At 36.9% G+C, this 19,234-nt stretch overlaps 1 protein-coding gene across 1 annotated transcript in view; it reads right to left on the bottom strand.

Annotated features, from left to right (window-relative positions):
* Positions 1 to 7,725: 7,725 nt before the first annotated feature.
* Positions 7,726 to 19,234, bottom strand: part of LOC135197754 (uncharacterized) — a 26,343-nt gene continuing 14,834 nt past the window's right edge. The window contains 2 exon segments of the mRNA XM_064224837.1: positions 7,726 to 8,024; positions 8,027 to 9,359. Coding sequence (XP_064080907.1) covers positions 7,839 to 8,024; positions 8,027 to 9,359 — 1,519 coding nt within the window. The 3' untranslated portion in view covers positions 7,726 to 7,838.

Genomic DNA, 19,234 nt, shown 5'->3' with positions numbered 1-19,234 from the left:
AAGGAAATGTTTCTATAGGACCCAGGAGCTTATCTAACATAAGCAGACTTTGTCGATATCAAGAAATCTGTGTCATAAGTGCTGTTAAATATTTTGACAGTTATGTTACTGTAAAGGGGAATATTGTTGTCGATGATGATAAAACTCTTCAGGGAGTAGATATATCTGATATATTTGTAAATGTTTTATCAGATCTTGGGACATGTCTTCGGTACAACAGAATTTAAGGGTAATGTAAGATTATCTGCACTAGGTGTGAATGGTCATGTGGATAGTATTACAGTAACTAAAGAAACACTACTACTACGTGCTGGCAGCCAGGTTATGTCAGGTCTTGTTACAGTAAACAGCAGCTTAGCCAGAGCTGTTACCACCCCAGAGATCAAAACTGATGAATGGTCAGTGGGACTCATGGATGTCAGTGAACTGAGTGTAAAAGCAGTTCATCAGGAGATAAATAATATTCTGCATTCACCAGTGTTTTTCGAAAATGAGGTTAAATTCAATTTTGGAGACATGGAGTTAGAACATATGACTGCTGGCTTGCAGGCAGTTGATCCAGAGATAGTTTTTGGTGCATTAAAAAACCTTAGCTTTCTGAACCAAAAGACAGTGAGAGGTCAAGTTCTTGAATTGAAAGGATGGCAACAGGTTCAAGTATTTGAAGAACCCATTGAAAGAATAATGCCAGTTGACTTAACAGTGCAAAGTTCCTCTGTCAGATTCACACCTAAGGAGGAGTACTTGGCATTAGTGTCTTCTGTAGGAAATACGAGAATTCTTACAAGAAATTTTACACAACAACACTTTAATGATCCTGGCATTAGTTTGGAAGGTGGCTGTGCACAAAAAGTGATAGGGTACACTACTGAATATAGTTATAATTTGCTGACAAGTCATTCCTGCCCCATAAATTATCAGCCAGAAGATGATAGAATGAGAGTGTGGGAATTTAACCCACAAGATACACCATTTGTAAAGTTATCACAAAACATTCGGGTTACTGGCATCACGGATATGGATGTGGTAGGCATAGATTGATAAAGTGTGTGTTTTTTGATAGCAGGTAATGAAAAAAGATCGTGTATCACTGTATTGCCAGGGAACCGAACAGTTCGTTTCAGTAAACAGTATTGAAGAAGGTGGCCAGAAGTTGTCTGCTCTTCACCCTTCGGGTGGAATAGGAAACAACATAACACTTTTTGCTGTGGCTAGTCAAGGAAAATATCCTCAAGAGAGAGGATATTTTGCTGTATTGTCGTATGACTTCATTGATAGAAAATTCTCAAGAATACAGAAAATTGAATTAGAAATTGTTGTGTGGGTTGATATGATATTTCACCAAAATAAGGTTTTTATCGCTGTAGTGTCGCAGTCCCGAAGTGGAAACCATTTGGGTCAGGTAAATGTTTACAGAATAGATTTAGACCCAGGAAGACCTTCAACATTGTCAAGAAGAGTTCACATTCATCAACAAATATTGGTGAAAAATCCATTTGAAGCTCACTTTTCAAAACTGGACTCGAGGCTCTCTCTCTTCATAATAGACCAGAATGGCTATATATCATGGTATTCTCAAAAAGGAATACAAAGATTTTCAGAAGTAGGAAAGCTGCATATGGCTGGTAAACAGCAACTGGAAGTGTGGCTGTCACATTTTAATGAATCTTACTCCCACTGGGTTGCAGTTAGTGGAGAAGACTGTAACTATAAAGAATCAGTCTATAACAGGAAAGATACACAAATTATTCAGTCTGTTTTGAGAGGAAGACAATTTTTGCCATAAATATATTGAGGTGCCAGTTATTGTTATCAAAATTAACTATACATTTTAGGCATATAATTACCTCCTTTTTATCACAGCAAATCTTCTGGTTATGAATAGTACAAGAAATGTTCTTGTTAAGTGTTGTGTATGGTGTTTATTTTGTAATTAAGTTCTTGATGTATTACAACCATGGATTCATTGTATATTGATTTTAAATTTCTGAATACTTTTGGTTTTTATATTACTTATTTAAACACTGTGTGTATCATTTTACTGATATTCAGGTACTGTACCTGTATTATGTAAACATATCTTCCAGGATTTTCATTGAATATTTAACATGTTTAGTGACCTAGGTACATGTAATCCTTCTTCTGTAAATGGCATGGTACCATTACCCCTTTGTAAAGCCATGCTTAAGTGACATTGCCATTGTATCTTCTAAGATTAATAATAAGCTGTAATTGGCCATTGTCAAATAAATGAAATGTCTGTGTATGTTGTAACTCTTGAGTAACTTGACACCTTGGAAAATCTTTGTATGTACTATAATAAATTGACAGTCATGAGCGATTGTTTATTTGTTTAATCCTTATTTGATAGTAAGAATGGGGTTAATTCCTTACATTTTTACTGGAATATGTCTGGCAACCTTTCTTGATTTGGAAATCCTTGTGAATGGCTGGATTTAATAATCTTACTTTTTTGTTAGCTTGATCATTCGTCCATGGAAATTCCCATAATTTATTAAAATACATATGATTTTCGTGCTTTATTTTTAGAACAGAATTGGGGATGAGAAGAGTAACTTGTAGTCATTCGAGGATTCCTATGGAAAGTACATACATACTAAACACTTGTACTTTCTAAGCTCACTTGTACTTTCTAAGCTCACTGGACAAGCTGGTCATATACATGATACATGCATAACTTTTCAAGGGGAGAATAAAATGTATATATAGTACATTGCATTTGTTGGATTGTTGTGCAAAAAATACTATATGCAGTATGAACTTCTTTTAAACACATTAGGTAAGATTTTAAGAATTGCATTTTTGCATGCATTCATTTGTTTGGAAAAAACTTACAAGTGCTACATGACAGTGTGGCATCTTTTCAGAATTTAAAAAGTGAACGGAGTAACGATGCTTATTATGAAAGACAGTAATTCTCCTATAATGGAAATTGAGTCTGAATCTACTCCTTTTATGATCACAATAAAGTTCTAAAGACCATGTCAGTCTACGTACTAAGTAAAAATGGCCATGAGTTTACCTATTTTATGCTCATGGTAAAGTTCTCAAGACCATATCATTCTACCAAGTTAAAATTGCCGCTTCTGTGTGCAGGCAGTCCCCAGGCTGTGTGTGGTTTGGGTTACGTCGTTCCAGACTTTCGGGGCTTTCGTCATGGTGCTGTTAACCACAATTTCTTGGCGCCGTAAGTGTATTTACGGCATTGTTACCTGCTTTACAACGCTGTAAGTGCTATTTATTCCCATTATAATAATGATGATTCAGGTTGAGGAGATTTTTGGCGTACAGCGTCCTGCTGGGAACAGAACCCTCGGTGTAACCCAGGGACTACCTGTTAGGAATTTAGCATAACTTGAGACTGAGAATTAGTGAGAGATTATCATTGTCATAATTTCATTCAGCCAATAGGAAGTGGACTTTTTAAAATTATGCATACAGTCTGACTTGAATGAAGAAACAGTAAGACAAAATGCTATATCCATGACCCCACCAAAAATTTATGTGGTGATAGAAGTTCGCTCTCGACGTAGTTCGGAAGTCACGTAAAGTCGTTGGTCCCGTTGCTGAATATCCACTGGTTCCATGCAACGTAAAAGCACCATACAAACAAGCAAACAAAAAATTTATGGATATATAAAAACCTAAATAATTTTGATACCACATCCCATTTTATGCGTCATGAAGAAACAGTAAGACAAAATGCTATATACATGACCCCACCAAAAATTTGTGGTTGTATAAAAACCTAAATAATTTTGATACCACATCCCATTTTATGCATCACGAAAGGCGATTATGTGGCAAATTTTCTCCTATGCATGTTGCGTATAAAGGGGTTGTATAATGTTAAAGAAAATTATCAGTAAAACGGAGAAAGTTGATCATCCTTTTAGAGTGCTTTGTTCAGAGCTGTGTTGTCGGTAATAATGGTTCTCTAGTCCCCTTTGAGCCCAACTGCTTTGCTCTCCACTTGTTATTTTCTGTCCATTCCTTTTAGCCTTTCTCTTGCAGATATCTGTTGGTTCTGTCTTGCTCCCATTTTTACCTCTCCTTTCAAATCTTTTGAATCGGTGCATTGTGAACGAAGAACCATCTTTAGTTAAACAACTCTTAGTATAACATACTATTTTGTCCTTAATTGGGAGGTAATTTCCCCAGTGGTGTCTGCTGCTATGTGCTATTCATGAAGCTTTTAATAGCTCATAAAAATCTTTGAGCGATTCTTTTAGGTGCATCCTTCTAATTTACATATGAAAGCTGAAAGTTGGTATTTTGCCAAAAATTTATGAAATTGTGGTGCACTTTAAGATATATATTACAAGCCCAGTGTTAGAATTAAATATAACCTAAAGGTGGTAAGACTTCCATTTACACAGGTATTCCTTAAAAGCAAATTACCCAGAGGAACTGAGGACCCATTGTCCGATGGGTCTGGTAGCAAAATCACCATGGTGGTGCCCGATGGCTTGAGCTTCGACCCTGACAGACTTACGTTAACCATATACATTTCTTTTACTGAGCCATTCTTTGCACATATTCTCTTCTTTTTCTTCTTTTTCATCACAGCAATTATAATGCTACACTACCACCTCCTTTGAATGTTGGAGTAGGAGCATCTGCATATTCGAAAAATATGTTGATTAAAAAAAGCCTACCTTCAATATCATCAGTATTTACTGCTGAAGTCACAGCCATACAGATGGCTCTAGATATGATATCTGAGGCAAAAGCAAGTGTGTCTGTTATTTTCAGTGACTCACGTAGTGCTATAGATGCAATAAGACAGTATAAACCAGGAAACCAAATAGTACAGGAAATTCAAATAAAAATTCATCAACTCCAATCAGGAATATCAATGGAAATATGTTGGATCCCAGCACCCGTGGGAATAAAAGGAAACGAATATGCAGAGACTGCTGCCAAATTAGCCTGCACTATCCCTCCAACAATTTCATATGCCCCAGTGTCAGACTGGGTAAAATCTGTTAAAACATTGATTTACCAGGATTGGAAAGAAGAATGGGCCTCGGTGCCAACAACAAATAAACTTTAAAACATAAAAACTGAAGTATATTCATGGAGGACATCCTCACAGGAGGAAAGATCAAAAGAGGTGATCCTAGCAAGACTCCGTATAGGGGACACAAGATTCTCACATGGTCACTTGATGTCAACACCACATGCTGACCCAGTGAAATGTAACATGTCAAACACCCATGACAGTACAACATTTGCTTGTTGAGTGCCCAAATTGGACCCAGCAAAGATCTATTTATCTGCGGAGTTCGGAAATGAAAAGTATTCTTGCTGAAAGCAGGGATTTTTCAATTAATAAAATCATAAATTTTTTAAATAAGACGGGTTTCTCAGTGTCTAATTTTTATTTTATTTTATTTTTTTCTCAGGATTGATCCCTGAGAACCAGCCCGAGAAGAGTCTACTTGAGACTCAGAGGTCTGGAAAAACTAACCCCTATTAATAATAATAATAACCTTCTTCTTTGCGGTAGGCACCATGTTTATCGTACCGCACTGAACACACTACTGGCATCGTCGGGCACGCCCACCTCTCCATTTCCTCACCCGTGTGGACAACATTCACGGGTAAACCCGCCAGAATTTGCCCGTTAACCTTGGAGCACGCCGATCAGGCCCGCTCGTGTGGATAGGCCTTAACTGACTGGATGACTAGCTCCAGCTATTTTGGCAAGATCAGACTAACAACTGGACATCATCCTTTGAAATTCTCCTGAAAAATTATACGGCATTGCTAAAGTCATTTGTAATGAATAAATGATGAGCTTTTAGGACTGATGAAGTATGGCTGAAAATTGAGCCTGGTATGGTTATGACAGTTATCAGAGCAAAACAAGAAGTAAATGGTCATATAATGATATCTAGAAATAAGCTACATGTTTTGTTTAATACATGGTTACTTAATGACCATCCCCCGCAATCCATTCCCCATGTGAAGAGATTATTGTATAATCTAGAGATTGCAGTATAACTCGTTATAAGACAGATTTTCTGTGACCACCCAAATGTCAGTCACCAGGGAATAGGGAGCCTTAGGTTCAAATCCCTTGAAGAAATTTCAGGTTTTTCTGATGTTCAATTTTACGTTACTAATGTTTGTGAAAATGGTAATTCATTAGGCAGAATGGAGTTTTTGTTCATAAATGCATTACCTTTTGGTTAACCCTGTAAAATAGTGACTGACAGATCAGAATCAGTTTGGTTGGTTTAGTTTTATCACTGAATTAAGAAACTAAATTGTTTATCAGTCATGGCATATTGTGACCAAGTATAGCATAAGTAAATTTTCAGAAAATTTCTGTGTGGAAGCCCATAGCCCCAGGTGTATTGGGTACTATTTACGTACAGTGTCTCATGAAAGGTACACTGTAGATAATACTAAAGGGTCTCCCAGCTGCATTGTTTCCTGATACGTATTTCCTTACGCTTGTCCCTTTAGTCTCATCCTACCTGGCTTATCAACTTCATCTTCAGTTTGCTCCAATTTTTTATTTGCATTAAAGAACTGATCCCTCAGGTGATTAGGCTAAAGCCTCAAAATGCAACTCTGTGCTCGTGTAACTAATTTATTAATAAATAAACTCTAATAAATTGAGACAAACCTTTAAAAGAGCTGTTGAGGTCTGTTGATATGATTCATCAGACTTGCTAAACTGGTTGAAACTAAGGAAAAGTACTTTTTTTTAACATTTCCATTGATAAAGAAGTTATACTTCTAAATAATCCTTCGTCCTTTTTAATTAGAGTTAATCGTCTTGATGAATCGGTAACTACGAGGATCAGATTTCCTCTATAACTGGAACTGACTTATCCTCATCCCACTGCCTTTAAGGGCAGCAATTGTATAGGTTTTTATATGTCAAAAAATACATACAACTCCTGAACATCATAACAATCGTACGGTAGGCCATGTAAGAGATGTGAAGTTCTGCAATAAGCAACTAATACTAATGTTTCCAAATTTCTGACAAATGCAGGATATATTGCCACTTCACCTAATAAAACATGCATTCTCGTTATAAAACAGTGTTATTATTTCACACGGCAGAACAGAGTGCAGTAATAATGCAAATTCACTAAAGAGCCATAATAAGTGCCCCTAAAGCTTTTCAGAACTACCCCTAAAAATATGTTTATACAAAAAGTTAGTTTACTTCCACATACTGTATGAAGTTTGTGTGAATACTGAAATATGTCCTATTCAACCCATCTGGGCATGAAGAGAAGTGAGAATGCCAATAAGGCAGCCAGAGCAGCAAGTACTATGACCAAATCAAACATAACCATCCTTGTCAATGATAATTTCGCATTTTGAAAACCTACTTCTTGAATAAATAATAGATTTCATGGAACAATGACCCTGATAACCATTAAACCAGAACAGACTCATGGTTGAAATGTGACATTCTTTGAAACAAAAGATCGTCATGCTGAAAACTGACCTTAGCTTCGAATTGACCTGTGGATAATTAATGAATAGCCCACATTACCCAGTCCCTGTAAGCAAAGCATGCAGGTCAGCACCTGAAGTTATGCAAATCTATATACCAATTATCAGATTTCAAAGAACTGCAAGGTAATTGACACACTATAAATATTAAAGAGAAACATTTTCGTCAAGCCATATTCGAGTCAAATGATGTGCATAGGATTTAGAAGTAGACTATTTTCATTTGGTTTAGTTTATTTGAAAAAATAGTCATAATTACACAGTTGTTGACATGTCGGTACTATAGTAAACATTTTGTTCTGAAGAATAGTATATTGGTATTTATAGTGTTATCCAAAGAAGTTGAGGTTCCCCAGGGTATTCTTCACATTCCTCACCAGATCCTTGTGATACTTCCAGATGGTTGTGTCAAGCACTGTATGATTTTTATACACCTGCAAACACAATTTCTTCAAGTCGCTAACACAGTCAGCTCTATAATGCTGCAATTGTGCATCTGCTGTGTCAATAGGAAAAATGAGTTGCAACCTCCAAAGCAGGCAAAGGGGAAGTGATTGTGAAGCGTAATTACTCTCTCAGTGTCATGGAAGCATTTGATATATGCTCGTGGTTTGGTGTAATTGTAAGAACGGTAAACATGTTGCAGCATGTGCATATAGGGTGGAATGTCGGGGAACCAGTCATGAGTGTGGTTTGTCGTATCCCAAAAGTAAACATTTCTTGCATGGTAAGAAGAGTGAGTAATGTTTGAATTCTGATTAGCCTTCATAACCAGAGTATCCATCAAATCCTTCCATGATGAAACTTCTTTTGGCAGAATAACCTCATCTGTATCAAGAAGAGCTAGATACTTGTATTTATACATGTTTCTGTACAAGCAGTCGTTGTATGGGATGAGCTCATTTTGTCGTTTATGAATGGTCCTTGACTTGAGAAACCAGTGTGTCAAGCCAGCTATATTTGGAAGCTCTCCTGGCAGTGTCAGTTTTGTCACCTCTACAAGCCCTTGTTTCTCATAGTAATTCAAAACTTTTGTAACATTTGGATGAACTTCAATTTCATACATAAACACTTTGCTTACCCCTAAGAGGAACAAGAGCTCAAGCCACTCTGTGATTCGAACACTTAGATCAGTACCAGGAAAATCAAGTCCCTTGACACAAACAGCAAAATCTTCTTTTAGTCCTGACAAAGGGAGATTATAGATCACCTTCAGATTTGTTTTTGCCTTTTCACAAGGTGTTTCTACAAGAGAAACCGACACTGGTACAAGATGATGATATTCCTTTGGTATTCTACAGGCCATTAGGTAAGGCTGTTGCAAATCATTTTTGTAATTGCCCCAGCCTTTATTCCACATATATTTGTATTCCCAGACTTCAGAAATTACTGTGTCATGTTTGCCTTCAAACCAGAGCTGACAATTAGTTTTAACTGAAGGAGAAAGTTTATCTATTGTACCTAGTAAACGTACGAAAGGTTTCATTTTGGCCAACGTACGATTATCATAATAAGCACCATACAGGTGAAAGGTACCATTACTGGTTTTCAAGACTTGCCAGTATTTATTGTTGAAGTTAATGTCGTATGGGTACGGTAATTTGGCACATTTAACATCCTTCTGGTAGAGATCTTTACTGTTGTACTCATGCCAGTGTTTTATCGGCAAGTTTGGAAGTTCTGCCTCAATTTTTGCTACCAGACTATCCAGTGAGGTTGGTTTGAATTTGTCCACTGCAGGTTGTTGTTCTGTTCGTTTATAGGTGCTTGATCTTTGAGCATGTGCTTTGGATGGGAGATGAGATTCCAGATTCTTGTCAGCACTAGAGAGGTCTGCATGTCTTAAATTGCTGCAAAATATTTTAGCAAGTTAATTTTTTTAAAAGTGTCATTTCTCTGAAATGTCAAGTTTCTAATAAAATATATCTTATTTTTCAACACAGCTGAAAATTTTTAGTTTTTGTTCTTCAACAATTGTTCTTCATAATCCTTACTTTGGCTAAGGGCACATACATAAGCTAATAAAGACGACAAATTTTGCAGCACAAACAAGACATTAACGATTATCTTGCCAGTTACTTTTATATTATGATATATCTTGTGTACCTTAAGTTGATGCATTTGAAGTGATGTGAAGTACATTATGTATAAATACATTGTGTATACATATCTTAAAAGTGTTCATAACATCGAACCTGTCAGGAACAATAGGACTTAAATAACTTGGTAAACTGGTAAGTTTCAGGAACTTTTTCAAAGCTTAGACTGTGTATTCTTAAGTCTGTCAATACAGGACATGTAACTGAATTAAGAATAATAAAAGAAGGTTTTTAAATCAAATATAATGCTAATTATTTGCCACAAATGGCGTAAGTTATTAAATGCAAATTTGTGTTCTGCCACCATGTCTTTTGATCTAGTAGTAAAGTAAATGAGGGGAATCTTACTAGTATTCTGTACTAATTTACTGTTGTCATCCAATTTCTACAAATGATCAAACCATCCTTGAATGCTCTGTGTCATCCTTTCATCTTTATGTTGACAACTACATATCCATTCAGCATCCACACTTCACTTCCATAAAATGTTCGCATTGGATCATCACTTCCTAAACTCCTCATGTGAGGGTACCACCTACTATGTGAATTGCACCTCCATTTTGTAATGCAAGGCAATTTCAGATATGTGATTCCAGCTGACTTGACAAATGCAATTTCATAATATGATGGTGCACCCTTACTTGTTCGTGAATTTGGTCAGTGATTACTCCAATTTTTCCTTATTAAAAAGTGTCAGTTTTGGAATTCGAAACATATGTATTTATTCATCTCTGTCCAAATGAGAGCATGTTTTTGTTTACAGTATATTGAAGATGGAGTAACAAGAATTGCACAGAGTTGAAAGCCAGACGTAAATTGGAAGTGATAGTGATTGTGGCAGGTTATGCTGTCTTTTTATTTTTGCTAAGATGTTACCTACCCCTCACTTATTGCAATTTTATGTTTGACTCTTATATATATATATATATATATATATATATATATATAGATATATATATATATATATATATGTATATATATATATATATGATATATATATATATTATATATACCTATATATATATATATATATATATATATATAATATATATATATATATATATATATATATATATATATATATATATATATATATATATAAAAAGACAGCATAACCTGCCACAATCACTATCACTTCCAATTTACGTCTGGCTTTCAACTCTGCAATTCTTGTTACTCCATCTTCAATATACTGTAAACAAAAACATGCTCTCATTTGGACAGAGATTAATAAATTCATATGTTTCGAATTCCAAAACTGACACTTTTAATAAGGAAAAATTGGAGTAATCACTGAACAAATTCACAAACAAGTAAGGGTGCACCATCATATATGAAATTGCATTTTATAACATATATATATATATATATATATATATATATATATATATATATATATATATATATATAGTGGTCCCCCTGTATTTGCAGGGGATGCATACCAGACACCCCTGCAAATAGTTGGAACCCCTATAAAAATGTTGAAAACAGCCATATTTTGTTAGTTAAAACTCAAGAAAAACCCACTAAGAATTTTTATACTGGGTTGGTTTTTTTAATAGTTTTACCACAAAAAGTGCATTTTATGATGAAATTAAATATAAACAAAAAAAGGAATTTCTGGATATTTCGTATAAGAAAAATACCGCGAATGGGCAAATTTTCCATGAATAATGCGGGGGAATCTTCCTGAGAGAAACCCGCAAATGTGTGAGTCCGCAGAACAAGAGTAGGGGTAGTCCACCGTATATATATATATATATTATATATATATATAATATATATATATATATATATATCTATATATATAATATATATATATATATATATATATATACACACGAGATATATTTGTATATATATATATATATATATATATATATATATATATATAAGATATATATATATATATATATATATATATATATGCAGTCCCCCAAGTTATTGGGGGAGGGGTACTGTTCCAGCAGCTTGATGATGAGCCAAAGTCACCGGTAACCAAAAATTGCCAATTTATGGCGCCAATAACCAGTTAATGGCACCTCTGTTAGGAATGCATTGGCACAACAACTATTATCGGCACTGATAACTGGAAATTGGAGTATTGTGGCGCCAAAAATCACTGATTTTTGGTGGTAGACAATCGCCATAAAACTGGATCACTGATAACTGGGAACTGCCTGTATATAAATATACTACAGTAATACCTCAATCTTACATGATTCGAGTTGCGCAAATTCACAGTAGTGCAAACTTTTCATTGGAACCTAACTAATTATCATACACATGTATTTCACAGACATGCAAACGCAACATTTTCGAATCCTGGAGAAACCCTGCAAAGGTGTTTAATTTTTTTCATGCAATTTATAAATTTTCAAGATTTTATGTATGAATTAATTAATATTAAATAATAAAAATAGTTATATCTCTCCCTCTCTCTCTCTCTCTCTCTCTCTCTCTCTCTCTCATACTAAGATTAGAGAATTTTTTATGGTACATGTAGTATGGACTATGTTTATTTTATTAACATTTTCAAATAATAATAATATATGCTGGAAGAAGACCTTCATTAATACAGGTTCTATTGAAAATAATGGTTATTTCAGACGCGTTTATTTTGTATAGAAGTTTCTCTATTCTTCTTATTACTGACTTTTCTTCTGTACTCGTTGGCTATTAAAATGCCTAATGGGGGCTTCATTTAAAAAATGTGGTATTTGTCAAATTGAATATATACAAAATGCAGTACAAATTGGATATTAAGCCTAATTGACAAAAGATACTAAATGGCTCATTCTGGATTACTCTTGCTCAGGAATGATGCATATAAAGAATTCTTGCCCACATCTTTCTTTATAACTCCACCATAAGATGGAAGTCCAGAGCTGTCAAATATGTCAAGTAATGTGAGAGGAGGGAGAGGGTTGCCAATTATCAATAAATGATTATGTAATTCTCTCTCTCTCTCTCTCTCTCTCTCTCTCTCTCTCTCTCTCTCTTCTCTCTCTCTGTCTGCCTCCATATGTATGTAATCTTCACACACTCCTATATTTGTTACCAACCCATTTATTTCTTTCTGAATGGTAATGTATTCGGCTAACTTTTAAACGAAATTACAGTAACTTTACACAGATTGGAAAGGAAAATCGAATAGATTCTTGAAAGCTCTCTTTCTCTCTCTCTCTCTCTCGTAGTTATCGACATAACTAGGTTGTATTAGTCCTAATAAAAGACAGAATAAAAAATTTCTAAAAGTGGTTAAGAAGACTTCTAAAAATAGATCGGTTGGTCGGAAGGGGGAAAGAAGAGAGAAATACTGTACGTAGGTAATCTTCAGACACCTATAGTATTTTTACCAACCATTTATTTCTTTTTTCAAGGGTAATACATTAAGCTAACTTTTAAATGAAATTACAGTAACTTTAATATCATTTAAAAGTTAGTTTAATATTTAGGGAACATGATTAGCGTCATATTTAGTGTTCAAACTCTAGAAGTATGCATTTATTAGCATTTTTAGAGAAATTTTACATGAAAATTCCCTTTCAACCAAGGGGTCTGGAACCTAATCTTGTGTAAGTTTGGGGTAATACTGTATGTATACATATATATATATATATATATATATATATATATATATATATATATATGTAAGTGTTTACATAATAAAAATATGGTATGTTAGTCATACATATAAAAGATTGCTTGCAGGAATGTGATCACACTAGAGACGCTAAAGATGACGTATACAATAAGTATGTAGGCTAAGATAACATGCCGTCACCTGTAGTCATTCAATTGTTTATAAACCCTAGTCCAACGCTCCTGCTTGAGACAACTACCCCGACCTATAATTCAAACGGCCCTACGTGATCTGTAGCGTGTCTCATTTTGATTGTGTGTTCGTATGTAACTATGTCATTTGTATGTATGTTCATATGTTCGAACTACTGTCTGTTCCTTCATAACTTGTAACAGAGATGGTAGACAGGCAGAACGGAGTTAGCTATCGTCATTAGAAGACCTGTACCTCTTTACCTAAGCTTTATCATGTAGAGGAATAGGATTAGCCATCATCATTGCAGAAGCGATCAAGCTATCGTTATTAGAAGACTTGTACAATCATATCTGATCTTCAGCATGTAAAACTTCAGAAGAATACATATATTTTTATATTTCGTGTTTTCTACAAGAACCTCCTCACCATGAGTTTTACACATCGTCGTAATAACAAACAAGATAATACCGACTTCGTAAGTGATCTACAAAACCCCCAGACACGGTCCATTGAAGATGGAAGTGCAATACCAACCGACTTAGCGTAAGATTATCGCTAGTCTAACATTACCTCATAGGGCGCCTTATCATACAAGGCACAAGCCCTAATATTGGTGGCCAGCGTAACCAGAAGAACTCTACAACGTCCTAACGAAGAAAAAACCAGAATAATAAATCATGTATCATAAGAAGTCAACGACGACGGAAGCAGCAGATTCTTCAAGCAACCTAGTATCATCGTTAGTGAGCGACTTCAGAAAACAATAAGAAACTCTTCACGACGACGAAAGCAACAGATTCTTCAACCAACTTAGTAATCAATCGTTTAGTGAATAACTTCAAGAAACAAAAAACGAAAACCGCGTGTCCTTTTTCCTACGGCAAACGCAAGCTTCGTCTCTCATTAGAATCATTCAGAAAACATCATTAGTGAGCGTTTCCGGCACTTCAAGAAACAAACCGAACGCGTCTGCAGCATCGGATCTTTCAAGGGCTCGAATCATCAAACAACGCGCACTGGGGGAAACTGAAGCCAAACCAGGTCATCCGCTAAATAGAGAAGGAGGACCAAGGCCGTATGTCGTTATCGGAACACCGTGACTTCCCACAAAAGCAGCTAAGTACATTTTTTATTCATTTGGAGTAACTTTGAGTGTTTCCTTTGCAGGTCGAATTTCGTTATTCCTGTGGCTGAAGTTACAGACATTCTTAATCTTACTTTTTTACAGAAATTATCTACATCATTGAGATTTCGCTACTGCGAGTTTTTTATCTTTGAGTGTCTGTTTTTCCAGAAGTCTACTGAAATATCATAATCATATACTATTGTTAACTTTATCATTTTGGGTGATTATTAATCCCTTACGTAACAAATCATATTAAACAGTGAAGATGCGTTACGCAGAGTGACGTCTGTATTTATACAGATGCATGAATATGCGTTTACGCAGTGACTCTGTAAATTTTAATTTTACAATGCATGGTAGGGTCGTTTTAAGCACCGTAGTGATTAGAAAACACACAAAAAACAAGTGGAACACCCGTACAAATCTATATAAATTAGAGGTAACACTTTATTTCGGGTCATGACAATAAATTGCTCCTTTGCAAGTCCCGATCGCAGTTTTGAAGCCTTGAGTTTTTTGAGTTATATAAAATATCGAACCTCAATGACTCACTTACTTTTAAAATATGGCTGGATTGCAAGGAATAACATGTCTGGTAAAAAACTTTCATCAGGCTAAAGGCGCTGACCAGGATCCCTCACTATTTCAAATTTTAGCAAAGAATGAAGTACAAACAGTTAATATTGAATGCAGTAGTGATAACTTGTCTTATTAGTAATCGCTCAGTAGTAGAGGAAAAGACCCCATATAGACTCCACTTTTCTAGCCCCGCCCCCCGCCCCCCACCCCCCACCCCCCCAAGGGGCGTGGCTACCCCCCTCCCCCCTCCTGATTGGCTCATGTACGTACGTGAGGCCTAAAAAGGGGCGGGACAACCCCCAAAACCCCCAAAAGGGGTGTGGCCACCCTGACCCCCATATAGACTCCACTTTGTCTGGGGGGTGGGGGGGTGGGGCCACCCTAGACCCCCATATTAGGGACTCCACTTGTCTTTTGGGGGGTTGTGGTCCACCCATTGACCCCATATAGAACTCCACTTGTTTCTGGGGGTGGGGGTTTGGCCACCCTGACCCCATATAGACTCCACTATTTTCTGGGGGGCGTGGCCACCCCTTGACGCCCAAAATTTGACCTACCATGTTTGTATTATAAGCTCATGTACGTACATGAGCTCATAATTGACTCCATATGTATGATAACGTTCATGTACGTACATGAGCTCATAATTGGAACTCCATTTGTCTTACAAGCTATGTACGTACATGAGCTCATATTAGGGGGGCGTGGCCTCCCCTAACCCAAATCGACTCCACTTTTCTACCCCTGTACGTCACATAACTATAAGGGAATAAAAACCATCTTTTAAACCTCCACTGGGGGGCTGGGGGGCACCACCCCTGACCCCAAATTGACTCCATTTTGTATTATAAGCTCAGTACGTACATGAGCTCATATTGACTCCATATGTATATAAGTTCATGTACGTACATGAGCTCATAATTGGGGGGGGACTCCATTTGCTTACCAAGGCATGTACGTACATGAAGCTCATATTAGGGGGCGTGGCCTCCCCTAACCCCAAATTGACTCCACTTTTCTACCCCTGTGACGTCACATAACTATAAGGGAATAACCTATAGGACCTAAAACATCCTTTAAGCACGTACACTATTCTGATGGGGGGCGTGGCCACAATTGACCCCAAATTGACTCCATTTGTCTTACAAGCTCATGTACGTACATGAGCTCATTATCTAGGGGGGCGTGGCCGTCCCTTACAACAAACTACGACTCCCAGCAATTTTCTACCCCTGTGACGTCACATAACTATAAGGAAATAAAAAAAACCAACATTTCAAGCCCTCACCCCAAATTGACTACCACTATTCTACCCTGTGACGTCACGTAACTCTCTGGGATAAAACCATTCTTTCAACCCCTGACCCCAAATTGACTCCACCTTTTCCTACCCCCACTGACGTCACGTAACTCTCTGGGAATAAAACCATTCTTTCAACCCCTGACCCCAAATTGACTCCACCTTTCCTACCCCCTGTGACGTCACGTACTCTCCCGGTAATAAAAACCAACATTTCAACTCAAATCACCCCCAAATTGACTCCACTTCTACCACTGTGACGTCACGTAACTCTCTGGGAATAAAACCATTATCATCACCCCCGAACCCCAAATTGACTCCACCTTTCCTACCCCCTGTGACGTCACGTAACTCTCCGGTAATAAAAACCAACATTTCAACCCCTCACCCCAAATTGACTCCACTATTCTACCCCTGTGACGTCACATAACTCTCTGGGAATAAACCATTCTTTCAACAACTGACCCCAATTGACTCCACCTTTCCTACCCCCTGTGACGTCACATAACGTCTCAGGGAATAAAAAACCAACATTTCACAACCCCCACCAAATTGACTCTACTTTTCTACCCCTGTGATGTCACGTAACTCTACGGGAATTAAACTTGACCCCACCCTGACCCCAAATAGACTCAGTTCACTGTTTTTTGCGACTCATGTCCCCTTTAATTGTTTTCAAAGTAACCTGGACGTTTACCTCATCCTCCTCCTATAAAATCTCTAAAATTTATATATGCATATTGCGAATATACTCTCTCTCCCACCCTCCCTCCCTCCCTCCCTCCCTCCTTCCCACCCTCCCTCTCCCTCTCTCTCTCTCAGCCGTTACATTTTGTTTTATATATATACACAGCTGCTTAGATATTCAGCAGTATCATGATAAAGGATATTTGGCGACTGACTTCATCCACATGTGATATCTCCCCCAATAACCATATCAGAGTCAATGTTATCTGATGATGAATCACGCACACACACACACACATATGAAGAAACGAGACCTTATCGCCATATTTGCCCCAGCTGACTTCACGCCAACGTGAAATTTATTTTTCATAGAATTTGAGTCATAATCTAGGTGGCGAACACAAGGACAAAGGTACACATTTCAATTTGTTTATTTATTATACAGAGTTTGAAAGAGTTTGAAAAATCAAAATTACAGACGGAATTGTTATTTTATATTTATAACCAATCCTAAATACAGGGGAATGAATTAATATTCCATACAAATACATACATTAGAAAAAAAAAACTGTACAAACCACGAACGCGATAATATGCGCATTCGCTTTTTCAAAAAACAACCAACTTCAACGAAACATACTACGGCTACTATATATTTTCTAACCTGTTCCTTGACATCACACCCCTTAGTATATACCACAAACATCTTCTCCAGCACTTTCCCGACCGTGTATCGAAGACGACGACGTTTCATCTAACACCTCAAAGCTTTTAAATTTAGCTAACAAGTTTTTCACTAACTTGTGCGAAGAGGTTGATGAAGCCATGGCGAGAGTTCACGTCTTGATGTGACAATCCTTCAAGTCATCCACGCATGACTCATTTTATCAAATCAGTATCACGTGACTAAACAGCTCCGATATCATTGTTCCTAAAATGTTAATAAGCCCCCACACCACGTCGCCATCTTGTTTTTCGCATGTCCCGCGCCCTCACCTTCCCACCCCCTCCTCCTCCTCCTCCTCCTCTTCCCCCTCCTCCTCCCTTTTTCCCCATATTTCGCCACGTTTCGATTTGCTTTTTAATGGCTATATTCCTTAACATCCAATCTTTAACCCCCGCCATTTCAATGAAGTAGCGATAATTCGAAATATTATCAACGTGGGTTTTTTTATTCCCTTGAAATTCTCGAGCTATATCTAAAATATTATAACCTGCGAGCGGATGAGTTAATAAATCTCCTTCTTCATTCCATTCAACCGTGTTTAGAATCTTGTAAGTGCTTAACAAAAGCCGTAACGTATGACTTTTGGGTTTCTTTAAAAAATATCGGAATAATACCTGTTAAATCGGGATTGCTCTTTGCGAGTCATGTCCCCAATTTAATTGTTTTCAATGTAATGGGGGCGTTTACCACCTCCTCCCCTCCAGTCACTGCACCTACATTTTCTATAGGAGGGGGAGGAGGAGGAGGAGGAGGTCCCGTGAGCGATATAGCCGGCATAGGTGGTGGTTTTTTTTTTTTTTGGATATTAAGGGAGACGTGTCCACTACTACTAACACTGCCGTATCCAACTTGCCAGTACCCTCTAGGTTATTAATATTCACGATCACAAACCTCTTTTCTATTCATTAACCTCTCATAGGTAATGGCAGGGATAACGTAAAACTCCTTCATTTTTTCAATTAAAAAGACTCCCTACCAAACTCGCAGCAATAGGCATAAAACCGATGAATAGTCCCCCCTTTACGACTTTTCAGTATATTTTTCTCTTAGATGGACGTTGTTTTCAAGGACACAAGATGAATTTCTCGTCTACAATTTCTCAAGTGTTTAATAAACTTCTTATCTTGAGTTAGATTACCACAAAGAAAATTTCTAAAAATTTCCGAGAGAGTAGACACCAAACCACCGTTTAAGATGGGAATAACTTTACTTCTTTCACTGGGTGATAACCAGAGATGAATAAAATAAAGTTTTTGTTTTTATTTTTTACGTATTAAAGGTTGCTTACGGTTCATATCCGTACAATTTGAGACTCATCAACCCAGGAATTGAATTGACTCGGATAACCTTTCCAATGAACGTAATATTGAGTTTTTATTATCTTTCCTCCTCCTTCCCAGAATAGTGATATCATACGTTTCTGGTA

Source organism: Macrobrachium nipponense, chromosome 21 (genome assembly GCF_015104395.2).
Source record: "Macrobrachium nipponense isolate FS-2020 chromosome 21, ASM1510439v2, whole genome shotgun sequence".
NCBI lineage: Eukaryota > Metazoa > Arthropoda > Malacostraca > Decapoda > Palaemonidae > Macrobrachium > Macrobrachium nipponense.
This window is presented reverse-complemented; position numbering and strand designations above follow the sequence as displayed.